This window comes from Prinia subflava, chromosome 4, assembly GCF_021018805.1.
Source record: "Prinia subflava isolate CZ2003 ecotype Zambia chromosome 4, Cam_Psub_1.2, whole genome shotgun sequence".
Lineage (NCBI taxonomy): Eukaryota > Metazoa > Chordata > Aves > Passeriformes > Cisticolidae > Prinia > Prinia subflava.
Genome location: NC_086250.1, coordinates 61,549,415 through 61,567,321, shown reverse-complemented (window position 1 = coordinate 61,567,321; position 17,907 = coordinate 61,549,415). Strand labels below are relative to the sequence as shown.

The 17,907-nt window shown below is 38.5% G+C and overlaps 1 protein-coding gene across 1 annotated transcript in view; it reads right to left on the bottom strand.

Annotated features, from left to right (window-relative positions):
• RELN (reelin) overlaps positions 1-17,907 on the bottom strand; it is a 277,609-nt gene that overhangs the window by 83,949 nt on the left and 175,753 nt on the right. The window contains exons 16-21 of the mRNA XM_063396915.1: positions 16,928-17,037; positions 14,082-14,148; positions 12,925-13,158; positions 12,169-12,330; positions 7,684-7,920; positions 1,767-1,959 (exon numbers count right to left, since the gene is read on the bottom strand). Of these exons, the coding sequence (XP_063252985.1) occupies positions 1,767-1,959; positions 7,684-7,920; positions 12,169-12,330; positions 12,925-13,158; positions 14,082-14,148; positions 16,928-17,037 (1,003 nt within the window). The remainder of the gene's footprint in view (positions 1-1,766; positions 1,960-7,683; positions 7,921-12,168; positions 12,331-12,924; positions 13,159-14,081; positions 14,149-16,927; positions 17,038-17,907) is intronic.

Here is a 17,907-nt window from a genome sequence, read left to right as displayed (position 1 = left end):
AAAAATTGGCCTATGAGGTATTAACAAAGTGCTTGGAAGTTACTACCAGCCTGTGTGATCCTCATCTAGCTACCAATTCAGACTCCCTCCTGCCCCTTCCTGCCACAGTACAGCTTCTCCTGGCCATCCCCACATGCCCAAGAATATTTAGTTGGTCACTGCTGTGCTCTCCCCATGAAGGGTACTGGGCAAGAGAACAGACACCTGGTCATGCAGGTAGCCTACTCTGACTGTTCTGAAACTAATAATAAAGCAGTGACTCTCCACAGAAGTTATGGCAATTAAGAATATTTATATAGTTATGTATTAAATATGAAGAAGGGCAGAATATATTATTTTACACAGAAATTTGTTGCTCGAATATCTTAGAATATTAAATGAAGATCTGAGACCTTATTTTGTTGGGTTTCTTTTTAGTAGATTTTCTAAAGGCTTAGTTTCCTTTCTAGCAATTTTCAAACATTTTTTCTTGATTCATCTCCCCTAAATGATTGTAAAAAAGGATCTGATCAGTGCTTGCAAAGCAAACAAATTTCAAACATTTTCATTAATTAGTGTTTTGTTTATTTGCCAGATTATGTCCTTGAAATATACTACAAATACTCTTTTATCACAGCAACATGGGTGGTGTGAGAAAAATGATGTGGCTGCATGTTCTCTCTGAACTCAGCTGTGCTAAGCAAGGAAAGGAGCACTAAAATGTGAAGGCAACTTATCTTCCAGTGATGGCAAGCACAAACCCCAAACACCCACTGCTAGGAACCATTCTTGGACACCATGGTGGTGCCTGCTAGGTATAAAAGGCATGGACAGTGTTTGAAATATATGATTTATAGCTTTTCCTGGATTCTGTTTAAGGTAAGAAATCATTATTTGGATTACCAAAGTTTAAAAATTCATTTATTGCCATTTCTTTAATATGCCCACCAAAGTAAATGTGGCAAAACACAACATGGCAAGGGGAACCAGGCAAAGCTTTAATTGCTCATAGAAGGTGTGGGACTTGACATCTAAATTCTTTGGTGAGCCTGCAGAGCAGGCAGTGCAAAGGCAGTAGGAAAAGTTCCTTGACACCCTCTGAACCTGCTCAGAGGCAGCCAAAGGACCTTGGTTGGTTCACCTCGAGGCCAGGGAAAGTCCAGCTTTCGATCTCAGAGGGAAAACAAGAGCATGAACTATGGCCAAATGTGCAGCTCACATTTGTGCTGAGACAGCACTGAGCCACCCGGGGGAAGAGCAGCCAGTGCTGCTGTTTGCACTTGGAGCAGAGTGGGGGAACAGGCGGTCATTACAGCCCTGGACTGTGTTTGAACCAGGGCTGGGAGATGAAAGGCTCCACATTACAATCCCCTGAAGGAATGTGCTCTCCATTTACGAAATGGCTGCGCATGAGGGCAGAAAGAATTTCTGTCCATTTAAATTCCAGGAAACAGTAGATGCATTTTGCTTGGAAAAACAAAGCAATAACACAGGAAAGATCTCAGCCATTACCCTGCAGCTCTAACTGTGGCCCCATTTTTTTCTCAGCCTTGGTCCATTCCTGTCACAATTTTGTATTTTAGGCTTTCGGATACCTTTCTTCCAAATATTACAAGGAACAGTCTAAATACCTCTATTAGTAATTTTGACCGATTACAACTGAACATTTCTTTATTGAAAGGTGAAAAAGCAAAACATCTTTCGTTGTTCAATGCCAAAAGTGTATCTGACAAACTTTGTATAAAACAGGGTTTATGGAAGACAGATGTCCTCACTGCCAGCCTCACCTCCTGAACAAGATGCCATGTGAGGCCGTGGTTGGTGGAGTACTCCAGTTTCACCTGGTTGTCCATATGAGGGGTGAAGGCCTGACCACAGCCCATCACCAAGTTGAACTGTATCATATAGGAAGCTCCAATCTGCATAGACTGGGTCTCCACGTAGCGCATGCTAGAGGCTAGCTTTGAATCTCCTGTAAAACTGAGAGATGTAAGGAAAGAATCAGGATGCATCCCCAAAATAATTCAAAAAAGAACATTATGAATGGTTCTGGGTTAAATACAGTGGTGCTTCTGTGTTCTGTAGATTGGCATGTGGGATGAGACCATGCATAGGAGAATCTTTCTGCTGGTATTTCTGCAAATTACCAGCATGGCCTTGATGTATCCCAGAATGTGAAACACTGTTAGTTTAAATTCTCTTAGTTCTTACTATATGCTCTTTGTAGTAAGGATCAAGTTAGGATCTAGCAAAGGGCAACATAAGGAAAAAACCAACATAAATAAAGTTCATTTCCCTGGAGTGTCCATGTCTAAGGTCAGGCCACAGTCAGAGTTGTAATTTTATTCTAATACTGGGCAGTTAAGATATTCTGAATCTAGTTTAAACTACTCTTATTACATAGACTGTTCATTTCATTGATTTTCAAGTGACCTTATATGCAATTCATTCATTGACTCTTGACTGTGTTTCAGAATTAATCTTCTATTTTGGCTTCTTTTCTGTTGGATGTACTGATACAAGTTATATTTTCCAGTGGACTGGAGAACAATAGTAATGTTTAGAACACATATATACACATATATATTGCAAGGTACCCAGTTATCACATATATAGTAATACAGTTTATAATCTGAAATGCCAATGTTTTTTCATTTCAAATGCAGGTTTTTCTTCTATGCATTATTCAAAGGAAAAAGGAAACAACTAAATTCAAAACCTGAATTGCAAGAGAGGCATAAGGAGGAAGTAATAACAACTTAAACTTGGAATCCTGTTCACTAGCCTTAAAACCAGAGTATTTTAATGAAAGTTCACATAGAATGAAAATTGCTTCCCTCTCCTTAGTGTGAGATGTTTACTTAGTGTCTTCAGAAGTACTGTAGTCTTTTCAGCTTCAATATTTTCTAAGACTATTCTTAAATGTGAACAATTTAGAAAAGGGATTGGCTCTTTTTAAAGAAAATCACTGCAAATCATCATGAAAAAAAAGCTACATTCAATATAGTGGTGATGAAGAGAATAATCTTGTTCAAGGTTGCTCTTCTGATTGAGTAAGCTACAGTTTATTATCTCAAATAAGAAATCATAATCTGTAAGTACAATACAGTAGAACACATTAGCTTCTACTCCTGTATACTCAAGGTCACGACAAAATGAGTGTGAGGACAAGGAATATAAGTCAATGTCACTTAGGATTCTTTTAAATTAATTCACTGACTTACATTGTTTTCTGTAGAGTCCTTTCCAGAGAGAGCACTTAAGCCATAAAAGTCAGTGTCCTACCTTAAAGCTTTAGAAGATAATACTGAAAGCTAACGTTAGTTTTGTCATTATCAAATTTCTGTTATTTGGTGTAAGTCAAGATCCAGGCTGCTTTCTGCTCTCTGACCTTACGTTTTGTCACCTGATTTCCCAAAGGATGATCCAGCTCATGACATTTTATGAAATTTTTTGCTTTGTCTTGTTGCTCAGTAGCCCAAAGTGGCTGTGGATGGACTTTCCCTTCACTGCGAGGGGACAAGGGTACTGTCATGGACAACTGGCAGCACAAGGCAGCAAATTATCTTGGAAAACTCTATCTTTCAGTTGGTGTTGTCAGTGTTTTCCTTCTCAATAGGAAGGATAATTTTAAGTTGAGCAGAGGATATAATGTACACTTATTCAGTCCAGCTGGCAGCCTATGGTTTTTGGCTTTGTGGTTAGATCTGAATGCATCTCAAAAGAACTTGTCTGGATAATGCTTGAATTTATTTGTCTTCTAAACTTATCTTGTATTTTATAAAATGACAAAACTCTGCACATTTAAAAGCTAAAGCTGATTTGATCTGACATAGGCTGAAGCCCTGTTGGGAAATCTGTGCCAGTACAAGCAGGCTCTGCAGGTACCAGTCAAAGATCTGCAGTGTAATCGGCTGAAAGTTATTGTAGCACTGCTTTGGAGGAGGGTTTGGCATTGCACACAAAAACCTGGGCACAGCAGCATATCATAGTTACCTAAATCTTATCTGAACAGAATAAAGAAGTTGAAACTCAACAATTTGGTGAAACACCTGACCAGAAGCTGTCTTCCCAAAGTAATAGAAGACAAGTAAAGGACTTGTAGTGAAAAAAGGGGCAAGAATTAAATGTTACATTTTGCTCTTGTCTTCACAAAAATTCCCTTTATTCCATACTACTAAATAAAATGAGAAAAAAAAGTCCTAAGCGCTAATATTTTCTTTCTGGTAATCATTCAGGCCATGATTAAAATATTTTAAATTTAGTATTCATTTTAATTTAATAGCTTAGCCACTGGATATTGTACACAATATATTAAGTAAGTCAAAAAGTCAAACAAGCTCTTTAAAATGCATATTAAAGAAGTGTGAAAAATGAAGCTAGATTTGAGATGCAGACAATATGTGATGCTCTATAAGAAGCTCTTTGAGGGGGTGAAAATCACATTACAGGTACACAAAGTCCTTTATCATCCACATTTTGCCTCCAGCTGAACACAAGTAACATTAAAGTTGTGGGCTCCACCTTACTTGTCACTTCTTTGCTCTCCAGGTCTCTCATGTGTGTGGTTAGGGGTATGCTCTTTTGCTGGAATATCAAATGTTTTCTTTGTTCTGGAAACCACACAGCTGGAATACCTTTTCAGATTTTATAAAAATGAAGTTATGTCCCTGGCGTAACAATAATTAACTAAAAAATCTTCAGAAATGAGAATGCAGAGGCTTCATTTTTGTATAAATTTGTTGCTGTGAGTGTGTTTCTGGCACGTGTATAATTAGACCTGTGGAGGCACAGTAACACAATACCCATAGGTGCCCTCAGAACAATCACTCTCCCTCCAAGCACTGCCAACTAATTGGTACTTCTGGGAACGGTATCACAGTCAATGTCAGCCGACCTGCATTGCTCCAAACTGCTCTGGGATCCCCAGAGTTACCATATTTTCAGGGCTGGTACTTCTAGGAATACTGAAAAGCTTGGTTTGTAAAGCTGCATCGACTGAAAATATTGACACAGTGGCCCAACCCTCACATCAGACACAGCTTTGCTTCCATCAAAAGCAGAGGATGTTTGTGCCTTTTTGCATCACATCATACCTACTTTGCTAAATAACTCCTAAATGTATTAGCATCATTAATATAGTGAAGTCAATTACCTGAAAGAAACTTGCTGCATGTTACAGAGTAACAACTACTCAAAATGACAAAACATTTAAGATAGTGGTAAACTACCAAGCTGATGTAGGACCACTGTATGACACTGCTCCATAAAGATAGCTCATGACAAGGCAGGTTTACAGCCTTCCCCCAGGCTTCTCCAGGGACAGTGGGACACTAACTTTTGCTACACTGAGTTAAATCATAATGCTGTAATCTGACTGAAGACAGTTTATTTATATAAAGCTATTTTATTTGTGTCCAGACAAATGCACACACATTTTATATATATATATATATATATATATATATATATATATATATAGTGTTGGCATCCTTATCAATATTTAAATGAATTTCAGCAAGTGGCTGCATATAGCCTGTAATATTCTAGAGACATTTGGTTCAAAACTTTGCCTGAATATGAGCATTTTGGAGAAGTGAGGAATTAATGTACGTCATCAAACACTTCATTTTAAAGTGTTCCAGAGTCCTTTCACTACAACCAATACACTTGATGTGATAAAGTTAAGGATCCACTCTGAAACCAAATGATGATGATGACAATCAAATAAAATGAGTGTTCAGACCACGAAAACAATGAAAAATCACCTTTGATCAATGCATATGTTTATCAACATTTTTTTATTAAAGAAGCAGGTGTGGAAAAGAATAACCTACCTCTCAAAAAAATTAAAATCTCCCTCCTCAGTTTTTTCCAATTTTAAGGATAAATGTTTCAGATTTACAGGTTCTAAAGCAGAAATGGAGGCCTAACAGACAATTAAAAGCAACTCTGTGAAAATGGGCCTGGGGGTGACACCCTGTAAAATGATTGATAGTGTATTTCCCATAATTGTACTAATGAAAAAGCTGTTGTCAGACTGTTCTCAAGAGGATGGTGTCAGTGCTACTGCAAGATCTGCTCATGGGTTAGAAACTTATGAGTTAGAAAATGAGAACCAAATGGACCCACAGCTGGGAAAACCCAACAATAATTAATTTAACTAGCAACCATTTGTACAGACTTTGTGTAAGTTTAAAAATTTCCCTTGAGAGAAGCAAGGTCAGTGAAAGATAGAGTTCATGTTTTCCAGTGATAATGAAAAATACTTATAAATAGTGAGGAAGATTTTGATTCTTTATTTGATGCGTGGAAAGCTGAATGTTTCTACTATGACTGAGCACTACAAATCTGAGTCCATCTCCATATGGGATGGAAAATGTAGCTTATTTATTATTTTGATTCTGATTTAGAGTCATGGCAGGAAAAGAGAGGAACCTCTCTATCTTATCTGCCCTCCCCATGATAAACTGGTCTTAAAAGTACAGAGGGAAAACAATGTCATTAACAGGCTTTCATTCCAACTCTTTGATGAGGAAGATGCAAACAGTTTGAGCCCTAACATGTTGTTTCATTTTAATGAGCAGCGAGTACCTTCCCTGGCCTTATTAAAGTGGTTAATGGTGCTTCTACTGCCTCATTATCAGTGCTAGGACACATTTGGTGTTGTTCCTACTGCTAAGCCAACTCCTTTTAGTTTGACAGATGATCAGAAAGTCAAATCAGATTGCTCAGAGATACTTGTTAATAAAATTCCAACAGTGTTTTTCTGAGTGTCCATGGGGATGCTAAAATTATTTTATTTTCTTCAGGTTTTCTATAATCACTGTGACTGTACTTTCTCCAAAGAAATATATCTATGCCAATTAAAACTATACTGGGTTTGTAGGTTGATCAGATGAGCATGAAACTGTTATTTGGTTTTAATCAAAACACACAGATTAAATTGAGCTTCCCCTGTTCCATTAATTCCAAATGTTACACTCAAGTGCTCCAGAATTTTTTTTTGTGAAACATGTTAATGTTTTAGTAAAAAAAGCTTATTTTTATGCAATCCTAACATTTTTTCCTTTGTTTTTCCCTTCTTTTGCTTCTCTTGCCTTTATTTCCTTTGGGGAGTGTCACATTTTCTTGCTTTTGTTTCTAAATACACAGCACATTTGAGGCCTAATTGCAACATGTCATAAGGCTGATCACGGTGCAAATGAATAAGTGTAGATAATACAGGCAAAGCAACTACAAATGGATAATGTCATTCTGCCTATATTCTGCTGCCTTTGCTTTCTGGATTACAATATAATGGCTATGTACACAGATCTTAGCATTACTTACAAAATATTCAGAGTCTGTACTTAAGAGATTATTTCATTACCTGTATATACATACTACCCTGCCTGGATTTTAGGTGAAGATTATAAAACATTTCTGATTTTTTTCCAATAGGATATTCTTTAAATAATACATGGAAAAAGAATGCTCCATTCAATATTCCCATGAAACATGAATCTCTGCAAAGAGGTGAAAATCTTACTGCTAATTGCAGTGAGATTAGTGACTGTATTTTTGTCCACAATGTTAAGGTGAGACAAGTTATTACTCTGAATAGCTGCCAGAAAAATGCATTTACAGCAGTCACTTGATCATTAGCAGGCTGAATAGACAAAGAAAACAAAAGTAAAACAGGAAAGAACCCATGTTTCTCACCAGAGAGTCCAGTCATGCCCACAGTAGGGCTGAACATTTCCCAGGTAGAACCCCAGAGACTGTGTGACTTCAACCAGGTTGGTGAAGTCCAGACTGATGCTGTTGAAAAGCACAGAGGTCATGATGATTTCGTCGATGGCCCACACATCTTCACCTTGAGAGGAGTGATACGGCTGCCACCATCTGAACTGAATGCCAACCTGCCTTGCATCTTCAGGCAGCTCCACTGAAATTATTCTGGAAAACAGAACAAAGTTATTGTTGCCAGTTTTTGCTGTTTGGAATAATTCCGTGGGGATGTATTTGATGGTAATTTTTCCTTACTGACCCTAAAAATCATGGAGTAAATTCAGCCCACAAATACTGTAACATCTGCTGGTGTAGCTGCTACCGGTGACAGGGGCAGGGGAATTGTTAGTTCTCTTGGCAATCAGTTAATTTACTGAAAACCAGTCATGTGCAAAAGCCACCAGAAAGAGCTACTACCAAATCTGTAATTTTTGGTTCCACTGTGGAGCTCTCAGCAAATTTAAAGGTGTAAATTAGCAAAGGAATGATGAGCTGACAAGGATTTAAGAATTCCAGTTCCCCTTAGTCAGACTCAGTGGGTTTTATCCTGATCTCAAGGTATGCATCTACATAGTATTGACATCATTCTAATGTGTTCTTCTCCTAGAAGAACCCAGCCCTGTAAATTGCCACCATCAAGTGGAAAAGGTTCATCTCGTCAGACACTGTGATTATGTCTTTTTTGGCAGACACTCCTTTTCTGTAGCTGTATGGAGATGCAACTGGAGGTGAGTCCCAGGTGCTTCTGGTAAGCAAGGTCACCTGATTTGTCATGGCAGCTATGTCAGCACACCTAGAATTGACAAACTGCAAAGAAAATTAAGAGTATTATCTAATTTCCAGGAGCAATTTTCATACACTGCAGGAGGGAGTATGCATTAATTGCCACAGCAATGACACTTTCTTGAAAGCTCCATAAATCACTAAGACCATGGTACCCCACACAGCCACATCAACTGAGACACAGACTGGCAACAGGGACATTTGTCTCCATTGGGGTACAATTACTTGCTGGATAAAGGTTTTTCAGCAAGCTCATCATGTAACTGATATTTTTCTTTCTCTCTTAGAGGAAATGTGGATAAAATGATAAATCAGGTAAACTGAAAGCGCCTTTTTATATTCTAGCACCAAATTTTTTTCAGACTTGAGGCTTTCTAAGCTGCCTGTTATAATGTTTTGTTCTCTGCATATGAAAGGTCTTGTGCCTGTGCTGCTCTTCGTACAAAACCCACACTCTTAAAAATGACTTGCTACAACACCCTTGTGGAGAACAGATTTATAATACAGTTGTTTAGTGTCACATTCATTTTAAAGAAGAATAATTTAATCCATTAACCAGAAAAAAATCAAATAGCTTGACTAAATAGGTGGGAAACAATCAAAAAGTCCTGCCTGGCTTTTCTAGGAGCTGCTTTCTGCCATCTGTAGACTGGAGAAAGTGAGGAGGGACAGCCAGGGGCCACAAGGCTGTGTCCCTGTGACATCAGCACAGCACACACTTTATGTATGGTGGATACATTTCCTTTACACTCAAATAAACATGTTTGAGTGACTTCATACCCTTCTAAGAGAAAGACCAAGCCCCACTGCTCTCTGGCATGTGATTAAACCACAAAGGCTTCTTTTCCACCAAGGATTCCCTCATAAGAAGCAACTCTATAACCTTTTGGGTTAATTTTTTAAAGGCACAAATGACAAAAAATTGCTACTTATGCTAAAAGGAACCATGTTTTTTTTCTGCCATGATTCAGGGGTGTGAGCCTGAGGAAAGCTGACAACCTGGCTAGGAGGAGCACTGTATCCAGTGGGCGCTTGTGTGAGCTAATGCTCTGCCACAATCCAAGGCATATTTCTCTGCTGATGGCTGCCTCTGATGCCTGTATCCTCCCTTTCACTCTTAACTCTCATAACCTTGCCCATATGGACCCTAATTCTCACAGACAGTAATATACAGACAATCCTAAATCATGAACACACCACCGATACACATATCAGGTGTTAAAATATTTAACACAAGTTAAAATAAATTCCCTGTCCCGAGGGATTAAGCTAACACAATTTAACAATGTAGGTGTAAACCACCATGTATTGCACATATGTTAGTATGCAGAACCTGCCTACACCTCCAGTTGTAACAACTCCTCCTGTCTGGCTTTGATTTGTTGGAGATAGATGGAGAGGGAGGGGGATTCCTGCTAATGAATTTTCTGCTGCAGAGAAGAAAAGTGTTCCTACTTACATTACCAGCCACCATTAAATTTCTTAAAAACCAGCTGGGAGACCTTTGCTCTGATCTCGTTCTTTCACGCTATGCGCATACCTAATATTGAAAAGCCACCGCTGTTCTGCTCAGAAGAAAAATGCAGCTGTCAAATGTTAGCAGATTAAATGCACCTTTTCAGCAGAACATTAAATGTGTAATTATTTTTTGTATGACTGAAGATTAATTAAATTCATGGATACAGACTGATTGCCAAACTTTGCTGCAGTCCATCTATGTTACTAAAAATGCTGATATCTTCAGACAACATAATATGAAAAGGTGAAGCTTTGTTCATAATTGTTGCCAGCATTAGCCACAGGTTTGTATGTATGTCATTTTTCTATCAACCCAGAGTGGATTAAATATCTCTCTAATATCTATCTATCTATCTATCTATCTATCTATCTATCTATCTATCTATCTATCTATGGCAAAAATCTCTCTAACTTGTGTAAATTGTACTTTCCTCTCGACCTTGTCAGAACAACACGAATTATTCATACCTAGGTTCATACCTAACCTCAAAAACAAAAAATGTCTCTGGCATCTATGTAATTTATTACATTTATATCTTAAACATCATTAAAATCAATCACCAGAATATGTATTTTTCTTTTTGTTATAAAAATTTCATAGTGCTATGTATGAAAAACCTTTAGGGAAATATAATTCCTACAGATGTAATCTTGAATCTAAGAATTAGAAACAGGGCCATATAAAATATATATGTGACTATAACAAAGGCAAGCAAAGGAAACTTTGGAGAAGATTTATAAGTGTTCCAGTCTGTAACATCTTTCCTTTGGAAACATTTACAACTTCAAAAATTAAAGTCTATAATGTATTTCTACCAATTACTGTCCTCTCACATTTTTGAGCATTTCTTATAGGTCCCAGGAAATAACTTTAATGTTACAAGAGGGTTTTTTTTTCCATTAGAACATTCTTAATTACACTTTGAATATTACAATTTTGTACTGAGTTATTGACAAGATGTGGTAATCTATTTTTTGTTGTTTTTAAAAAAGCACTTATCTGAACTCGATAAATATAAATAATGAAAGTTACGTGTAGCTAAAGTGATGTGCAGGCTATTTACAGTCCCACCCCTGGGGCTGACTAAGATGTTTTCCTTGAACTCAGCAGAGAAGACATAGGGCAATACCCAGGTCAAAGCTACCCTTGGGCAGGAAATGGACCTGCTGGAATGAGTCCAGTGATGCCACTGTCAGTTCTACCTCTTCTGGGCCCCTTTACAGAGCATCTCTTTTATTTGGCATTTATTGGCTCTGCAGCTCCCCGTGAAGGTGGCTCCTGCCAGGTTTGAGAGGGTTTGCACAGATCCAGACCAGACTGTTCCAGGCTTTTGGTACAGGCATGCTCATGGAGACTCCTGATTTTGTATTGCTCTACTAAATCTGGTGGATGCTGTCACAAATGTATCAGTAAGGAACACCTTCTCTAAGCATCAGAGATACATTCCTCTCTAATCTGGCATCAAACATAGGCACTGCTAGACGAGATGAGCTCTTTGTTCAACTTCTTTTTGATTTGTGCAAGTCCCAGGCATAGTCACCAGCAGGTTCTCCAAAGGCACCTATCCCAGGGCAGAGGTACAGCCACAAAGTCATGCAACTACCTTGAGAATGGGAGCAGGTGTATTTTCCCTGCTGACTTCAGAGATCCTCACAATCCTGCAGAGATCCTCACAATCAGAGTCTGTCTCAGCTGTCCTATGCTGCCTGCAACTCCTAATCCCAGAGGATGGTGTAGTGAGGGTATCTATGGCTTCAAAGCTACAAATAATTTATGCTAATTTTTCTTTACAAGTGGCTGCTTCCAAGGGAAGAGACATGCCCCTATTTCCCACAAGTACACTCCTATCCCTCATCCTGCACTGCCTCAGCTTGTTCTGTTGGATCACCTGAGACCTGACAGCCATTAAACTGCTGTGTTCATTTTTATAGAATGACAAAAAGGGAAGTGCCTACAACAGCTGCAAAATTCTAAAGCAAAGTGGTAACTTTCAGTGTGCAATAAAACCTCTTCTTTCCCTCTTGCACCACGTACTCAGTCTCCACACTGCAGTGATCACCACAACCAGCATAACTGCATGCAAATAAGGCTCTTTGTAACGCCTGTGCAGGTACCTTGGCTCGTGGTAGTTGAGGTAAGAGTAGTGTTCCAGCAGTTTCCAGGTGATGCCGTTGTCGTAGGAGTAGTGCAGCAGAACTCCTTCCCCGGGCTGGTCGGGCGCTTTGCAGGTGCTCAGCACTGACTTGCTGCCCAGGCGCAGCGTGAACTGCAGGAACCTGCACCAGAGTTGCACAAAGATTTGCAGGGTATCGTTTGCACCGTGGGGTTGTTTGTTTGATTGTTTTGGTTTTTTTTGGTTTGGTTCAGTTTAGTTTTTCCCCTAAACCAGCTTGTTTTCAGATCTTCTCAATCCAGGCAAATTTTGATAAATATTGGTTACGGTGTTTTGTAGGTGTGATTTGTTTTCATTGTCAAGTAATGCATTGTGGCACATATAGTTAAAAAAATGCCAATCATTACCGCATTTAATTATTTATTAGGTACTGAAGGGGAGGGAGAGATACTGAATGGATCTAATCAGTTGCCACAAGCTGTCAAATAAACACAACCTTATAAATAATTAATTAGCACTTGGCTTTGACACTCAGGTTTGATATTAACATTTCATATTTTCCATCCAAGCTGTACAGTAACTTCTCTCCGGTCTGTTTTGGACTCTGTTGTTTACAAAGCAGGAGGAAAAAAAAAGGCAAGGCTACGAAATCACCATTAAAACATGGAACTAGGAGTCTTTTAAACAATGGGTTTAATAATAGACGAGGCTTCATCTGGAGGGGAAGGGGCTCCCCCGTGTCTTTGTTCCCTCTCACCTGGACTGGGAGCTGTCCAGGAAGGAGGTGATGAGCTGGCGCCTCCCGTCCTTGTTGAAGACCAGGGCCTTGCCGCTGGCCAGCACGCCGCAGCCGAAGCTGACCTCGGCGCCGCGGATGGAGTAGAAGCTGTGGTAGGAGGAGAGGCGCGGGCTGGCGAAGCTCTCGGAGATGAACATGGGGAAGGTCTGCGACGCCGTCTCGCACGCCGGCCCCGAGAAGCCGGGGTCGCACCTGCGGAAGGGCGAGAGGCGCCGCTGGTGACCCGCCTGTGGCTGGTGCCAGCTGACGGGGTGGCTGCAGCGAGCTGAGCACACCCACTACAGCCCCCTCAAATCTACGGCCCAAGAACCTCCTTGAGCTCTGCTTGGGTAAAGTGCACAGCAAATGATTTCTGTTAGCTAGTATTTACTTTTCTAATTAAAAAAATATTTATGAACACCCCAAGAATCTACACATAACACAATACAGAAATATTTTTGTTAATTTTTGGAACAAAACCCCTGCTGACATAATTATGGTTGTTCATATGTAAAATGACAAATTTGCTTTTATCTGTAGCATAGTAGATGTGGTTACAAGAAATTAAGTTAAAAAAGAGGATGCTCTGTGGGTCACACTCTTATTAATACCTAAATGTAGTTACACCAATATTTAGAATGTGCTTACTGGTTTTGAGTAAGTATCTTTTTATTTTTTAGAGTGGAAACTTTTTAACAAGCCAGACTATCAGAAAAAAATGAAGTACTGATCTTCTGTCCTTGAGGTGTGTCAGGTTATGGGATATTAGAACTATTAAAATTGTAATTCTTTCCCAACATTTAGTACAAAAGTGATAAAGTCAGAAATCACGCCTATAACCAGTATAAAGTATACATCACTGACATTTAAGTGTGCTCTCCAGCACATTTTAAGATGAACTGGAAGTTAGACTCTATACCAGAAGAAAATCATAAAAAAAAAATATTAAACATGCTGCTGTTTAGAAAGATTGATCTTTAGCCTTCCAGCGAGCTTTATCAATTCTGAGGGTTATGCTAGTTTTATATTTAGTCATCTAAAAGAGCAAGGACTGAAGTGAAAATCACTTCAACTTTCACACTACCACGTGAACTCTGTGACAGAAATTGAACATGAGTACTGAATATAACACTTACTTGCAGCCATTTCTAGTACACTGTCCTCGCCCTGAGCAGAATTTGAGGCAAGATGGACCAATATAAACTGCAAAGAAGAGAAATCAGTTAAATGGAGGGTTATGCTATGTAATAAACAGACAATGATGAATACAAGAAAGTATACAGACCTGATTATACAATTATTGTATTTATCTTAATCCCACCACCTGGAAAAGGTTTATGAAAGGATATAAAGCACTTGACTGTGACTAGGATAGTCAGGGATAATTTATTATTTAACATGTCATGTCTATCTGTGGCTAAAGACACAGTACTGTGACCATTAGTACTGTTTTAATTACTAAGTCTGTGAATGAGATCAGATAATTTGGTAAGCATTGACCTTTTCCATAATTTTTCATTGACATTCCCTTCATCTTAGTTCAGAGACACAATCCAATCTGTATATTGGTACATTCCAGTAGCAGTCTTGTAGATTTAAAAAATGTGTCACTGCTTCTCTCATTGAAATCTACATACTTTACTTCACTGAACTTAGGGAATAAGAACCTGCCCTGATATGTCTTAACTATTAATTATCATACTCTTTCACTGATTCTTTTAAATCCCACATCCTAAGTGCTCAAAAATACACCACACTTGTTTTACTCTTTTGTTTCACCTTCTTCCAATGACTCCTAAATGACAGTGTTGATATTTTGTAAAAAATACAAAAGATGGAAAGATGAGAAAATCTCAGTTTAATGTCTTGCACTACAATAAAGAAAAGCGATAACTTGAGGGCAATATTATTTCAATACAACATGCTAAAAGGCCTTAACCATGAAGAGTGGCATATTTTCTGTTGAAGAATTTTTGTTACTTGGAGTTATCTACTTGCATCATCACATTTAGAAGAAATAGCCACCAATTTGAAATAATCTATAAGAAGCAGTACTTCTTCCTTCTCCCGGTTTTATAATGTTGCCCATCACAGTAACATTATATGTGTCTCCCTAGCAGACACAGTCTAAATCCCTTTTAGCTACTCCATATAACTAAGTCCTCATCAAAGTTCATGTGATTTCTAAATTTTCTCACTTCTCAGGGTGCAAAAATTCTGTTCTATCTGTTTGATTTGTGTCTTTTGAGGTCTTTTTGAGGGGGTGGTAAAAGTAAAAGGGTTAAAGATGTAATGATGTCATTCAAAATGAAAAAACTTTACAGCAGTTGGCATTTTTCCAAAGTCACTGAAAGATGGCCAGGTTCCAGATTTCATTTAAAACTTAATTCACATAGGAAACAGTTGTGAAGCTAAAAGTCAGAGTGCTGAATCTCTGAAACTCTTTCTCTCTTCAAGAATTCTAGTGGCTTGCCAATATTTACGAGTTTTTCCCTATAATACAGTGTAAAGCTTCAGTGTCACTAGTATTTAACAAAGGAGGCAGAAATTTGTCTCTAAGACTTGATTCCTGTGTCATGGTTCTGCACCTCAAATTCAGAGCAGGCACTTTCTAGGCAGATGGTTGGTAAACCTTTTCTTGAGATTGTTCACACAGGAGCATGCAGCATCTTTCCACAGAGTCGTATTTTGTTCTATAAGCAAGGGTTGTACAGATAAATGAATTGTCAAATGGCTTGCAAAATCTTGTTTCATTCTGTTATAAGTAATTTGTATCCTTGGATTGATTTCATCTTGCTGTGGTTTCTGTGAACATTTCATGAGTGTCTCCAACACTTAGAGTCTGCATTTCTTTAGATAGCAACTCATCTTTGCAGATACTCACAGACATTTTCTCATGTTTATATACCTACCTTTCCTGTAATTTTACTTTCTTTTTGATGTATATCACATCCCTAAGAGAAGCATAAATACTATACCCAGAAGGTCAAGATGATGCTACTTCCTATTATGATTAAGAGAATAATTTTCATTACTTCATTTCAGTATTAGGCATCAATATATTTTAGGAATTCTACAAAATGTAAATATTTACTATTCCTAGGCACCATATCAAGCCTTACTGGCTATCATTACAAAATTTCACAGGCTATTGTACATCAATGTAAATCTCTAAATTAGGTATTTCATGCATCTAAGCAAACAAATTCTGAATGTAGCTTACTTAGTTCCAAATCATTTGAGGTTAACAAGCAAGCAAAAAAATTTTTAGTTACTCTTAGTTAGCCCATCCAATCACAGTTATTTCTGCATTTCATGCACTTAATCCTGTGTTCCTAAATACTTTTTACTGCCCTTTAATGTATTTCTTTTTAATTCTGGTTCTGTTTTTAATTTGCAATAAGTCATATAAATATTTATCAATATAAACTTCTCCCTGTTCCTCACATCCACTTAAAGAAAAGGTATGTGAAAAGTATTTTTCTAAGAGAAGAACAGTTCCCTGAAACAGAAGGCACTTTCCCCTGAAGGTATGGTAAACAATGTAAGGTTTTGTCAGTGTTTTGGTAGCAGCATTGCTTGAAGATGGTCTTCTGTGTCCAGGAGCAAAATATGTCCCAGATGCTGCTCCTGTTGCTTAGGCTGGTGCACTACAAGCCCTTAACAGCCAGGGTAGGACCTATTTATGTAATTAGGGCTAAGCAGAAAGAAGAAATGTTATATTAAGCCCCTGCCACCAATATTTTTTCCTGGAAAGCATTCAATTAAACAGAAAAAAAATTTCTACTAGACTGCTGTCTTTTCTAATGGCAGAAACTCTCTCTAGCTTCAAAATGCACCTGCTACCAAATGCAACTAAACAGAAAAGGAATTTAACAAACTGTAAGTTCATTGACTTGTGATTGTGAAAAATATGTTTACTTAGAGCAGCATATAAAATTAACTTTTCTGGTGTGCCATGATCATGGATAAGAATACTAACTATTATCGATTGCCCACATATTTCCAAGGATTGGTCCTGTTTGCCTCCACCGAATCCTGGTGTCACTTGTTAGTGCAGCATTGGGAAGGGGAATGGTTATTCGGTTCCACCTGAAATACATAGAACAGACTCTAGCATTTCACACTGATAGTTACTGAGCAAATGTATATTTTGCAGGTACTTTTATGTGTTCTGGAATCTTTGTGAGAAGCTTAATTCTAAAATCTGCTAAAATGAAGCATAAATGTACAGCTGCTTTAGAAAATACAAATTTAAAAGAAGTCCATATTTTCATGCAATACATGAATATTAGTTATTGTCTTATAAAACCCAGCCATTCCCCCCTGCAGGCATACACAAAGTTGGGAAAGACCTCAACTTCCTTTGCTGTAGTGGCATGTCCATCCCCATGAATATGTCCTAAACTTCAGCAGGGCTGAACTGTTTGGTGAACACCCTCAGAGGGTGAGGAGTGGTGCAGAGGATTTGGCATGCTGCAGCCTCGGCCATCATTCTCTGCCAAGCACAGAGGCCACACCTCCTGCACACACCAGCAGTGATGGTTCCCATGAAAACTGGACGGGACTAGGGGCTGTGTGTCACCAGATCATAGCAATGCTTCAACTGCACTTTCTAAGTGTTGTGGAAGTTGGGGTACCAAGGGATTTTGTGCTATGCAGCAAAATGCCACTGTTCATTTTTCAGTGAGAACAGTAGAGCAGAGACTTAGTACTGAGAAGGGTTGATCCAAGAAAGTGACACTAATAACCATTTCCATTTGCAGAGGTACAGAGGATGTGCTTCACTGTAACCCAGTACTGGGATTCTATGGGAGTAAATGTGTCTGAGGACGTAAATATAGCTTTGAGTAGTGTTTTTTTCTGACCAAGAAGAAAACTTTTGTGGCTTTGACGAGGTTAAAGTTTTCTTCTTTTTATCAACATGCTGTCCACAAGTGGGTTTTTTGTGATTTCTCTTTA